This window comes from Monopterus albus, unplaced genomic scaffold (genome assembly GCF_001952655.1).
Source record: "Monopterus albus unplaced genomic scaffold, M_albus_1.0 scaffold3.1, whole genome shotgun sequence".
Lineage (NCBI taxonomy): Eukaryota > Metazoa > Chordata > Actinopteri > Synbranchiformes > Synbranchidae > Monopterus > Monopterus albus.
Window position 1 is genome coordinate 9,010,229 of NW_018127883.1, and position 12,880 is coordinate 9,023,108.

Sequence of the window (12,880 nt, forward strand, 5' to 3'; positions counted from 1 at the left end):
GTGGAAATGGGGTTAGTGGGACAGACTGTGTGCGCTGATGTATCCCAGTTGTCCACTCGGCTAAGTTTGTCACTCTTCCTTCACATGAGGATGAATACTCTTTGTCCAATTAGTGCTCTGTTTATTTTCCCTGTGCTTGTCTCCTTGTGAATATGCTGCATTGCATGTGTATTATGAAAGCACCTGAGGCTAACACAACTGGCCCTTTTCATGTTCCCTTGCCATCAGAGGCGAGATAAGATGAGATAAAAACAATTAATCCCAAAGAAACTTCTTATGTTATCAGTGTGCTTAAAGCAATACAGGGATACAAAAAAACCCCACTGAAACTCAGCGCTGCTGGAGATGCACGACAGTTGGTCTCTTACTTTGAAAATCAAGACAAAAGGATGTTGACACAGCAAGGACAGATTCCTGGTGGATGTGCAGCCAGATTATTGATCCTAGCAACAAGTGCCTAGCAACTACAGCTTGTTTGCTGGATCCACTGGGTGTCCACCGGGTGTCCAGTGAATGTCCACGCTGCAGGGCGGCCGTCTGACTCCAGGACGTTACAGAGGCCACGAGACACACTGCCAGTTCATTCTGCACAGAGAAGGACCATGTTGATACTGTAGTCAGATGAATGCTGTGATGTGGAGGATTGTGTGCATAGACGTTTATGCTTTGATAAACCAGATTTAGTTTTTATTACTACAGTTGTATTTGTTTTATAACAGAATAATTATGAAGGAGGCAGCCTCGTTGTCTCTGTCAAGCTGAAATCCCTTCCGGTTTGAATCTTTTTATTTTTCCTGCTTTAGCTGCAAAAGCTTCTGTACCGGTGTCTGCCTGATTCTCCCTATGACTACAGTTTCTTCCTATTGGCTTCTTTGCTGCTTCAGTTTTATGCTGGGATCAGAGTACACCATCTTTTCATCTTGCGTCTTTTGACATGGTCACATATTTGCTGAAATACTTGGAAGACCACACAGGTTGTTGCAGCATTTAGCACTTTGGTGGTTTGTTCCTTGAAAAGATGCAGAGTGCCTACACTGTCACAGAGACATGAAGGTGAAGGGAGTGCATGTTTTCTGGTTTGTGGACCTTTCATTTTCTCTCATTGCAGCTCAGTGCAGAACAGTGAGCGAGGGAAGAAGATCGGTAATGCCATGATCACTACCAGTCGCAATATGGTCCAGACTGGGAAGGCAGTGGGTAAGAAAGCACAGAACTCAATCCCTAAGATAAAACCACATCTGAGGGACTTGCGCTCTCATGCAGTCTGATATTTTGAGTAGCACCCAAAGGCATCACAAGCTTGCTCAGCAATACTTCATTTGAGTGTCTTCATTCTGGAACTCGGACTATGCTGCTGAGGCACTGTTACTAGAGTAAAATCTAAATGTCTCTGCTCACAGGTCACTCAGTGGGTGGAGCGCTGACTAACGCCAGGTCGGCCATGATCACTTGGTTCTCCACACTGGCTCAGCCTGCAGCCGTAACCCCTCCAGCCTGCCCCGAGCCCACCACTGAGTTAAAACCGTGACCACCGGTGCCTCGAAAACCTCCAGTGACTCAGATCCTCTGGCTGCTATGAAGCATGAGGGTCAGCAGAGTGAGAAGTGGTTTTATGATGGATGTGAGTAGAAAATGATAATCTTTCTTCAAATGGGAGTTTTAATTCTGAAACATAAAACCTGCCAGTCATGCCTCTCGTTGGAGATTCTGGGGTTTTTCCCAGTATCACATTAGTGGAATCCCACTCCGGGCGGGAAGGCAGCACTGCCGTTATAATAACTGTACAGTCCATATCCACTGTGAGGGAGAGGCTGCCAGCACTTTTGATCAAAACCAGAAATTTCAGCAAGCCTCATCACATGTGACTACTTGTTCCTGATCACTGCTGCAGTTTATACTACTGGATGCTTTCCTGTGAGACTAAAGATGCTGTCAGTGGGTTTGCGGTGTTCACTTTTTGCTGCATATTTCTAGTATATGTGTATATATAGCAAACAATTTTACTGAAAAATGATGTAAAAAAAAATTATAATCTGTGTCAGGATTTGACCAAAGTGCATGACCTGTAGCCCCTCTGAAGACTGAATGGATTAGATTCTATATTTAGTCTGGTACAAGTTTAATGATGACTGTAAAAATATTGTAGTTGTCTCCGTAACAGCAACAAATTTCCTGAGTGAGGTGTAATTATGTAAACATACATGTTGAGTGACTTAAGTAAGGCTTATTTGCATATAGTCTAAAATGTCAAAAATGCAAAAAAAAAAAAAAAGTCCGTTTCTCAGAGTCCGAACTGACAGTAAAAGTCTATAAAAAGTAATAATACCTATAGTTTAATCAGTTATTTAAATAACTGATTAGTGAATGGAAAAACTTTTTGGAAACAATTTTTACTTAATCGTTTCAGTCTTTTGTCAAGAAAAATGCCAAACACTCTCTGGCTCTTTTGTGCTTCTCAAACATGAGCATAGCAGGTTATCACACACAAAACTAATATTTGTTAGCTAAATTATTACCACCGTAAATATAAAGCTTAATATTTTCCTTTAACCTTGCGTCAATAAAAAAAAAAGCTTTTTATTTTTTTTATTATAACAGGCAATAAAGAATTTTAGCTGGCTAGGAAACGCCAACATGGTTAACTAGCTAATGCTACTAAGAAGTTGTTTGATGTGAAAGAGAATTTATATCAAATCATACACACCGACCACAATAACATCCAAGACTGATTTCAAGCGTGGTTTTGATGACAAGAGTATCTGTAAACATCTAAGTAGCATTAGTGCATAAGTGTGGTTTGCATTAATGTTAGCTTGATGGCTAAAAGCCAAAATTGCTCCACTCAGTAGTGAATGTGGGAATTGTTTTGTGCCAAAATATCACAAAATAATAAAATGATGGAGTCAGATGCACATTGAGTGTAGTGACACAAACGAGCTGTAATTGAATTTAGCCACCAGTCTTTTTTTTTTAATTAATCTACTCCACAGAGGTCTAGATTGATCCACTGATAAAAATATGCAGGGAAAGTAGATAAATACATGACAAGCTGATAAAATAGAAATTTTAAGCAACCATGAAATAAAATAAACCAGGGAGTGGTAAATAGAAAAGTAAAGAGGGTTCGATTGGTTTTATAAGTGGAAATGTTTATGCTATTTTTTTTTTTACCAACTGGAGGTTAAAATAAAATCTTAGTTGTATTTATTTTTAGACTTAATTTAATGATTTAACTAACAGTATTATTTATTGATCACCTGTATTTTGACTTCATATTCGTTATTACATGCAGTCAGTTTTGGGGCTGTTTGAATTACTTTTTGTCCAGTCGGTAGCCCTAAACCACAAACACTTAGTTTACAGCGATAAAAGCAGTGAATACTTGACATTTTTCTTGATAAGATCATCTGAATGCTGTTACTGAAATAACCACAGTAAATGAATCCTTGTAAACCCAGTGCCTGATGTTGTGCCCTAATACACATGATAAAATCTTCCTTGACTACAAAGGAACCTGCACCCAGCTGTCTTTAACAGGCGGTTTATAATCCTTCACCCAGGCCTTTTTATACTTTGCTGTCAGTATATGTATTTGGAGAACTACATATATTAAGTCTGAAGATAGTTTAAAATCAGATAACTTATTTATTTGTTGTGTATGAACTTCTCATAAATATCCATATTTTGTCCTGGACACTGGAACAAATCTTAATCTGTGGACCGCGGTGTGTATTTGTACAAAGCACCCATAATTTTGTTAATGTGAATCTGTATCTTGTATAACTAATTACAAAGTGTTTACAGGATCATTTTCCTCCTTGCTAGAAATACTCAACTTTGGATGAAAAGTGGTCCAGTGAGCATGCGCTTTCCAGTCCAGTTTTACAGCTGTCATGTCTTTAAAAGGTTTTGAATGTTTACTTTTTTTTATTTATTTTTTTTGCTTTTAGACCTTCTCCCTCAATTTTTATTTTTGGATATTTAAAAAAAAAAAAAAAAAGGTTGTTAAAGCTGCTGTTTCTTTTTTTACCCTCTGATATATTTTGTATTTAAAATATAAATGTATTGTGAATTCAAATTCACAGAATATTTTGACAGATGCTTTTAATGTATTTGAGAATAAAGTCATACTATATTATACTCCTTGGCCACTTTATTAGGTACACCTGCACAATTCAAAGCAACAGTTCCACCTTAACATAACAAATATAAGTCACAAAAAACCTACAGAGCCACACTTCCAAAGGACCAAACTACAAAAGATGGATGCAGCAGTACCAATACCAGTTTCAGGTCTAATACCATATTCTAGTACTCTGATACTATGTAGCAGTACTATTTAACAGGTGTTTCTAATATTCTGACCCTCTCATGTATGTAGCTGGGGAGGACAAAAATATAGAGACATCTCTGAATATAATGTAATCCAGTACAACACCACCTTTTTAACTATGAACTCAATAATAAACATATAATTGAATTTATACTTAACAATTTCAACAAAAAACACGTGTCGAGCTTAACAGACACGTTAAGGCGGACGTGTTGCATTGAGGTGCATAGTTGTAAAGGTGTATCTAATAAAGTGGCTGGTGAGTATATTGCCATATTAAAGTATATATTATAATTAAAATACTGCAGACCTTTTATATTTAGCAGAACTGTTATTTTCTTTATCCCTCAGGGTTTGTACACAAGTGACCTACATTAGTGCGTGCACATGCACTCTACACCAGGGGGTTGTTGTGGCGGCTTAAACCCGAGGCAAGTGCACAGTGAAACCAGCACAGCTGGCTTCAGTGACGGGTCATGACTGATTTCTAAACTGCTTTTAATTTCTCTCGATTACGGAACCAGAGCTTTGTGTCCTTACTTTTACCTTAGGAGCAGCCAAAACCAATAAAGTATTACATTCATAATGATGTGAAACAGGGAAACTAAAGCACATTTTACTTGTTGTATAAGCAGGTAAACAATTCTATTTTACAAGTAAATATAAAAAATTGTTAGCAACATGGAAAAAACTGAGCCAAGTCCAAACAAACCAACCAGGGAGTCAGTTTCAGGAACTTTTTTGGTATATTTATTAATAAATTAATGTTCATTTGAACAGTGCCAAAGGAAAATGATGCAGCCGAACATGCTAACAGGGTTTGTCATGAAGCAACTGTGCTCATGTTCTGAAGACAAGAGGAAGACCCCGTCCCTCCCTAATCTGCCCCCATCCACTACTGCTAGTGGTTGCTGGGATGATTTCCACAGCAATAGTCCCGGGCCAGCCCTCTCCTCGCAGAAAACCAGCAGCAAGAATCCTCAATATTCACTCGAGAAAAATTAAATCGACAGGTCAATGGGCACCTACCCACAATCACACAACAGTAATGTCTGATAGTAAATCAAAAGATAATAATACAAAACAGACCTGGTCATTTCCCCCATGATAAACAGTGTTTTTTTTTGAACATATGAAAAAATATTCAATAAATATGAGAAAAACAAAGCATCGTGATCATGTGACGATGGACAGAGAGGCGTTATTTGCTGTGAGAGTGGAAGGTCTCATGCAAACAGACCGACAGGCTACAGAGGTGCTGTAGTGGAGTCAGGGTGGAGGACCGGGTGGCGAGAGAAGAGGTGATGGGCGACTGTACCTGCAGTCACCCTTTTTTTAAAACCCTCCCCACGTTTCACTTGTTTTCCCACCCACTCCCAAATAACCAGGGCTCATGTTTTCGGCATCTGCAGGACATTTTCAATCAGGTTTTTAAAGAAATACTCCATCCAAAAGGTTAAGGTTTTGAGTATCAAATACTTCTAAAGCCAAATCAGATAATTAAAAGCCTGCTGTCTTTAAAGTTCGCTTTGAAAAGTTGCACATTAGTGAAGGGTGGTGCATGTATGCTGAAAGACAAATCCCAATGGAGGCCAGAAAACAAAGCAACAAAACATCAAAATTAGATTATTCAGAAGACAAAGTCACTGTTAATCTGCAGAATAATAAAATCAACATTTGGCATTGAGAATGTCAGAAAATAGCCATGAGATAGATAGTTTTATCTATCTCATCACTTTTTAAAACTATTTAACTTTAAGATTATAAACAAATGTGAGTTCAAGCTTGTTTCATTTGACCAACAGCCCAGAATCCAATTTTTGTTTTATATACTAAACACTTATGAAAACTGTCAATATTTTGTCAGTTAACTGATCATTTAATTTATTTCAGAACATTCTTCGATTTGAGCTTCTCAAATGTGATGATTTGCGTCACTTTTTTTTGTCACTGTATAGTGAAAACCTCTAGGGATTTAGACACTTAAAAAATATGTCTGGGAAATTGGTATTTCCCGTTTCACTGACATCCCAGAGACATTAGGAGTAACTAATATTTTCTATGCACACACATTTGTCCTTGAGAGTTGCATGTGCTTTGATTGTACTGTGACTATGGAAACTTTGACTTTAGTGAATCAGATAAAATGATAACTGCTGTCCTCTATGAACAAACAAGCTCCAAACTTTTAGGAACTTCAGTCTACAGAAAATGAGCCTTTGATACTCTAGACATACGTTTTCCGTGGAGTATTCCTGAATCGGTAATGAGAGAACAGAAAAGAGGATGGGAAGCCGTGATCGGAGGAGGGGTTCTTGGGGACACTGTTGCCATTACTAGTCCAAAAAGGTTTACCAGTCAAGTGCATCATCACCACCACTTGGTAAAACAGTAAAACAGACTTGTAATAATATCTGAAAGGAAAAAAAAAACAAAAACAAAATACTGAAATTTTCAGATTACTACTATTTTGAGGGGCATCTTTTTACTCTAAGCTTGTTTTGGGCTGCACTGTTCATTAGCCACAGCTGTAGTTACCAGCCCAGGGGCTCAACACAGCCAACGTCAAGCCCCTCAGAGTCTCAGAGATGTGATGTACCCTCACTTCATGTCCATTCTCAGCATTACAGATTCCTGGTTCAGTAGGCGAGTTCACCTCCCCCACTAGCTGTTCAGAGCTATGTGCGAGGGACGGTCACCAGCTCTCCGTTTATCAGGAACATATCGACGTCGGGATAGGTCGGAGGTTTCCAAGGGGATTCCTCCAGGCAGGAGGGATACAGCTTTCCCACTGCGCAGCGGAAGTCCTTGCCCAGATCCCAGAGCACACGCTGAGACACAGGCTGCCACAGGTACCAGCGGTCCAATTCCACGTCGTACTGATAGATGGCGTACTTTGCATCATCGTTCATGTGAGTTTCACGCATTAATATGCACAGCGTGTCCTGCAGCACCACTGCCCGCACACATGGGTCCGTATATCGCTTTGCAGGAATGTTAGCTCCAAGGCGCCACTCGTTCTTGTCGATATCATAGATCTCCACAGTGACGGAGGAGCTGCCAATGTTGCTCGATGGCCGGTGGATGGAAGAGTTGTTTAACATATGGAGGCCACCGATGTAAAAAATGAGGTCACCACAGGCAGCTGCGGAGGCTAAACAGCGGCTGGTCTTGCGCATGGCCATCTCCACCCAGGTATTGGCTGTGGGAACATAGCAGTACATCACATCATTGGTCAGGACATAGATGCAGTCATGTGCTACCACTGATGTGCTCCAGGTCCAGGCAAAAGGCAGGGGGGACATCATGCTCCACTCATCCTTCTCACGGTCATAGCGCTCCACAGTGCGCTTGTTTAACTCTCCTCCAACGCTGTCCCCCCCGATTGCATAGATGTAGCCCTCACAGTAGACCAGGGAGGGCTTGATTCGGGCACACAGCATAGGGGCTTTGGGTACCCAAGTGTTTTGCTGGGCATCAAACCAGAAGAAGCTATCAACCGAGCGGAAGACTGTGTGGTATCTGTTACTCCTGCCGTGGTGACAGTTTTTGAGAGGGACCTGTCCACCAGCGATGAACACGTCGTTGTCTGGGGTGACAAGGACTCCCATCTTCTGCAGGTCTCCTGGGGGGTTGCTGAGCTTGTACACCTTCTCTGCCTGTGGACTGTAACACACTATCACAGTAGGCAACGAGCTGGACCTTACGCAGCCCTTCTCCATATCTAACTTGGCCTCTATAAAAATCAGCATCTCCTCCTTGGTCATGCCTAACCGAGGCTTGAAGAACTTGGGCATGGATTTGTAGAGGCCCTGCACCACCACAGACTTGTCGTTGGGTGGCAGACCCTGGAACCAAGCGCGCTGCGTCACCTCTGACAGGGCATCTATGCGGATCTGACTGAGTACAGACGACAGGTGCTGTGAGCGAGCCTCCATGTTATACTCCAACCACAACATGGCTGCCTCTCGCACTGTCTCTTCCTTCTCCACATTAAGGTTGTCACTGCTCAGGACGTCTATCAACAGCTCGTGGGAGAGCTGGAGGAAGGCCTCCTGCCGGTACACCATGGGGAACTTGTGTTCAATCATGCGCTTGGCATTCTGCTTTAGCACGCTACAGCTGAACATGTCGCCGATGCACAGCATGCGGACACAGTTTTCAGCATTGATCTTCTTCACCAGATAGTCTCTGCACTGCAGCAACACATCTTCCACCTGGATGGGACAGAGAACAGCCACAGCCTTTTGAAGCCACCGTTTATCACGATACACAGCCAGTACATGATAGCAGGATTGATTAGTTGTTGGTTTTGTTCTTTATATAGAATTTGTTGACAAGTTATTGTGAATGTTTGCACTGACCTGTAGGAAGCAGGCGGTCTCGTAGAGCAGCTCCACAGTGCTGTCAGTGATGGTCAGGTTCCCCGTGTAGGCATAGGTGATAATGATCTGCACGGTGGCCGGGTCCAGGTTCTTCAATTGGACATGGGTCTGCTTGCTCTCACTGAGGCCACTCGTGAACATGGCCCTGCAACAACAGTGCAGAGTCATCAGTCAACACAGCCACACAGGATGGACACTTGTGTGGCCATGAAAACAGAGATTTTATCTGCTGCTTTAACAATTCAAGGTTTGCCTGTCACTTTTTGTCAGACCTGTATTATGGTAATTAGGTCAGATTTCTACTGAGCTTGGCAAATCCAAACCAGCTTTTGCTAGTGAAACTAGAGCCATAGTAACGGCAACATCTCTTCAGAAATATTTTTGTGCAGCACAGTGAAAGTGAAACAGGTCAGCAGCACAAATCAGTGAAGTTACCCCAAGTGACAAAACAATTTTTCTATTACTTAAAAGACCTAGGGCAGCATAGCGGCACAGTGGTTAGTGCTGTTGCTTCACAGGTCTCAGGTTCGAGCCCAGTCCGACCCAGGCCCTTTGTGTGGAGTCAAATGAAGAAGGAGCCCTGCAGTACTATACACCTTGCAATTGATAAGATAAGCATAAAACCCCAGGCTTATGATGCATGGTTTATTGAAGCTGTACAAGACGCTCACCTGAAATAGGAGCTACATGTGGCCAGAACCATCTTGTGACATGGGAACTCTGTGTCATCAACCTGCAGCACGACATCAGTCAGCAGTTTCTGTTCGTAAAACAACTTGAATTGCTCCAGCAAGGAGACAGCGTAGTTCGTATTTGGTGACTTGCACTCTGACATGGTTTCATCGCATGAATCGCTCTCCAGATCTGAAGAGTCGCAGGTCCGGTGAGACGGACCAAAACCAAGCAGGTAAAAAGCTATTGTTAATAGGTTAAATCTTCAAGATGCTTGACGGGGAGGGCAGCTCTCCAACACCTCCACTGGCCCAGGTGGAAGTGTTCAACTCCTGTGTGGAAAGATTTTTGGTTCTCCTTTTGCTGGAGAGGAGGTAAAAGATGTGATAAGATGAGAAGGCTGTGGTGACCAAGTGTCACCGTCAGGAGTCCAGGGGATAGGGTCCTGGGCGAGCAGGGGTAGTGTCCCTCGTGGGTCTGCTGTCTGAGGTCATGCAGTGTGGCACCAGAGGTGTAGAGAGAGTACAACTACTGTCACAACACCGCTTGTCTGGAAAACACGAGAAAAACAAAGAGCAATGATGCCACTAGAATCCACAGAAGTTAGCAGTACAGAAAAAATAATGGCATAAATTATTTTCCTTTATCTTTGAGCTGTCAAACATCCTGAACAACCTGCCTCCCCATGCAGGTCACCTGCTGCCCCTTCTCTCTCTCTACCCTCTATTTATACCTAGCTTCCAGAAACTCCACTGAGTGGACTCTTTTAAGGACTAGAAATATCTGACCACTGGCTCTCTATTAAACAAGATAGCAACTGAATTCAAATGATTGACAGGGCTTGCTTATTAATATGCTTCATTCACTCTCTGTTGTCACATAATATGAAGTTGAGGCATTTAAACTAGAGTTTACTGTCAGTGTTCAATTAACTTCCATCATTTTAGACTTGAAATGCTTTGGGAAAATGAGGCTCAGATCTTTGTCTGCCATAGCGGCACTATGGTAAATCCTTGTAAATATCATTACGCAAATGTCTGACTATGACCCTTGGCCTGTTACACAGCATTTCTGCAGGGTTCATCAAGTTATGTTTAATTAAGACCTTTTTAGACCACTTTGAATCTATTTCATCTCCATTCTAGAAAAAAAAACTATGTAAGACGTGAAGAGAAATCAGTTGAATATTCAAGCTGATTATGAATTCATTACTTTGCAAATAATTCTTCGACTACAACACTACAACATGAAACCAAAATACAGTTATTTTCCCAAAAACACATTAAGCTAATGCAACATTACAGAAGTAATGTCAACTGAACACTTAAAATAATCAATCTAAAACATAAATAATTTTAAAGACATAATTGTATTCAAAGTATTTTAAGACTTTAAGGCCTAAAATTCAAATTATTGGACTTTAGATTTTTTTAAAAGGACCCTTCACTAAATACAGTGAAGAGAAAATGCTGTTTATGTGACAACTTCTAATCCAGACTGTGGTCTTTATTGGTACCATGTGGTCATTATGGTCCATGAAGATAAAAGTCAATGAGACAAGCCAGATGAATTTGGAAACTATTAATATCCCACGAGTAAATGCAGACAAGACGTGTGAGAGTTGAGCTCCATTGCTTACATCCTAAGTGAACTGGACTTCGTGGCAGGTAACCATGGCACAGCGTCATTATGCCACTTTTACCATCAATGTCTTTATTGGTTTCAAGCAGCACAGACCACCAACGATACTACTTCTAATGATATTTCAATAAGACATTGTGGAGATAACGCCCAATTTCCCGCTGATCTGGTGCTCATGTTTGCACATCAACACTTCCATCACCATTCATAACATTTCCAATTCCACACTGATGTTTACAGGTTAGCATTTTAACGCACCGGAGCTAATATTAGCATGTTTTTAAAAAGCTGACATAACCATATTCAAGGGCGTTTAATAAAATAAAAAGTTGAGATTGATTAGCTATTGTGTTAGCCTCTAAGATGAATGCTATGTTAATGTTGTCTCATCTCCGAATAGGTAACATGGATGCAGTTTGCCAAAAACGAGTACAAGCTATTACGTTACTGAACTGTAGGTAACAGTTAAGTACATGTTAGCGAGCATCCGTCATCAACTTCACCAAGACAGACACATCCTTCACCCAACGTTTGGGTACGTACATACATCACATGTACTCTTAAATAGCTTATCATCCAACGTTTGCAGGCTCATAAAAGTCTTTTTATGACAGTTTAACCCGACAATCATGCTAACCAGCGGGTTGTCGTGGAAGTAAAGGCTGGCATTTGGAGTGTTTCAACATGTTTTCGACTAGTCTCTGCTGCACCGTTAGCACGTTACCATTACCCACCGTGTCCAAAACAGCCATGTCTGCTATCTAAAACACGACAAAGTAACACTAGACATTCAGGCCTATTGCAAAAGTCCTGTCTGAGGTTAGCTAAAAGCTTATGTTATCCTCAACATCATGTTCCCTGTGGCTTTCACATTCCAAAATGTGGACATCCCTGTCTTTGATCAACTGATCAGTACATCTAATCAGCTAACTTCGATATCATATATCGCTACATTTGCCACCCGCGGCAATATAGCTACTTTAGCTTTTCTTCGCTGCACAGTTCCGGAGTTAAGTAACAAACTAGCATGTCTGTGGATCCATACTAACTGACTGTTAAAAATACAGGCATCCGACACCATCAGTTCAACTGTAGATTTGTTTCAGAAAGGATATAACAGCTCCAAACCAATGCACCTTCCAAATAAGTGAGCGATCGTGCTGCTAGTATACACACAGCTAGGCTAATCCAGCTATAGTTAGCTATAGCAAACGTAAGTTAGCTATCTGACTGAACCACTGTTCAAATTCAACAACCACAGTTCAAGTATTCTTACAATGATTGCAGACAGACTCCACATACCGAACCGTCGTGATGACTTTTCTCTACAGCAGAAAAGTGCCAGGTTAACTCATCAAGTCGTGTTTAGACATTAAAACTGTTGTGTAAAAGCGGACAACCTTTCACCACATCAAAACGCCTGAAAGACTTAGAGGCCAGGCGAGGATACTGCGCATGCGCCCCACATAAACGGCCAGTCCTGGTGGAGAGAGGAACAGCGCCTTCTGCTGGACTCACTGAAACTCAACTGTACTGCAACCTGGTGAAACCCATGATCAAATCTCCTACTGTATGCTTTTATCTATGATCAAGACATGGAATCTCTGGTTCTTGTCTATGAAAACGTGAATTAAAGAACGACAAATAATATATTGCAAAAAGACAGAATTAAGTAATACATGAGAAAATTATTGATGGTTCACCTTAAACAAATCGAAAATTCAGCAGGGGAATCGTCATCAGAACAATTTCCCAAATCTTTCGCGGTATTATAGCCTGTATAGCCTATGATGGATTTTTTCTCTTTTGTGAGGAAAATTGTGTGCCACTCCCACAATAAACATTGTTT

The 12,880-nt window shown here is 41.2% G+C and overlaps 2 protein-coding genes across 4 annotated transcripts in view; one reads left to right on the top strand and one right to left on the bottom strand.

Annotated features, from left to right (window-relative positions):
- Nucleotides 1–3,951, top strand: part of avl9 (AVL9 homolog (S. cerevisiase)) — a 14,806-nt gene extending 10,855 nt beyond the window's left edge. The window contains exons 15-16 of the mRNA XM_020601618.1: nt 1,109–1,197; nt 1,401–3,951. Coding sequence (XP_020457274.1) covers nt 1,109–1,197; nt 1,401–1,528 — 217 coding nt within the window. The 3' untranslated portion in view covers nt 1,529–3,951. The remainder of the gene's footprint in view (nt 1–1,108; nt 1,198–1,400) is intronic.
- Nucleotides 3,952–5,072: 1,121 nt separating this feature from the next.
- kbtbd2 (kelch repeat and BTB (POZ) domain containing 2) lies at nt 5,073–12,465 on the bottom strand. 3 transcript variants are annotated; one of them, XM_020603083.1, is made up of 4 exons: nt 12,334–12,465; nt 9,390–9,940; nt 8,698–8,863; nt 5,073–8,550 (listed from the first exon to the last, which is right to left on the bottom strand). In XM_020603083.1, exons 2-4 carry the CDS (start codon nt 9,551–9,553, stop codon nt 7,012–7,014), a joined length of 1,869 nt encoding a protein of 622 aa, XP_020458739.1. In that variant the 5' UTR covers nt 9,554–9,940; nt 12,334–12,465; the 3' UTR covers nt 5,073–7,011. The 3 variants fall into 3 exon arrangements, with proteins under 3 accessions (XP_020458739.1, XP_020458749.1, XP_020458757.1); XM_020603093.1 differs by having other exon boundaries at nt 12,308–12,465; XM_020603101.1 differs by lacking the exon at nt 12,334–12,465 and adding an exon at nt 11,030–11,242.
- Nucleotides 12,466–12,880: the final 415 nt, after the last annotated feature.

Excerpts from the sequence above, each read along its gene's own strand:
- kbtbd2 (XM_020603083.1), bottom strand. The coding sequence starts at position 9,553 with ATGTCAGAGTGCAAGTCACCAAATACGAACTACGCTGTCTCCTTGCTG. Across the intron at positions 8,864-9,389 it reads ACATGTAGCTCCTATTTCAG|GGCCATGTTCACGAGTGGCC; the intron begins GTGAGCGTCTTG and ends CTGTTGTTGCAG. Across the intron at positions 8,551-8,697 it reads AGACCGCCTGCTTCCTACAG|GTGGAAGATGTGTTGCTGCA; the intron begins GTCAGTGCAAAC and ends TGTCCCATCCAG.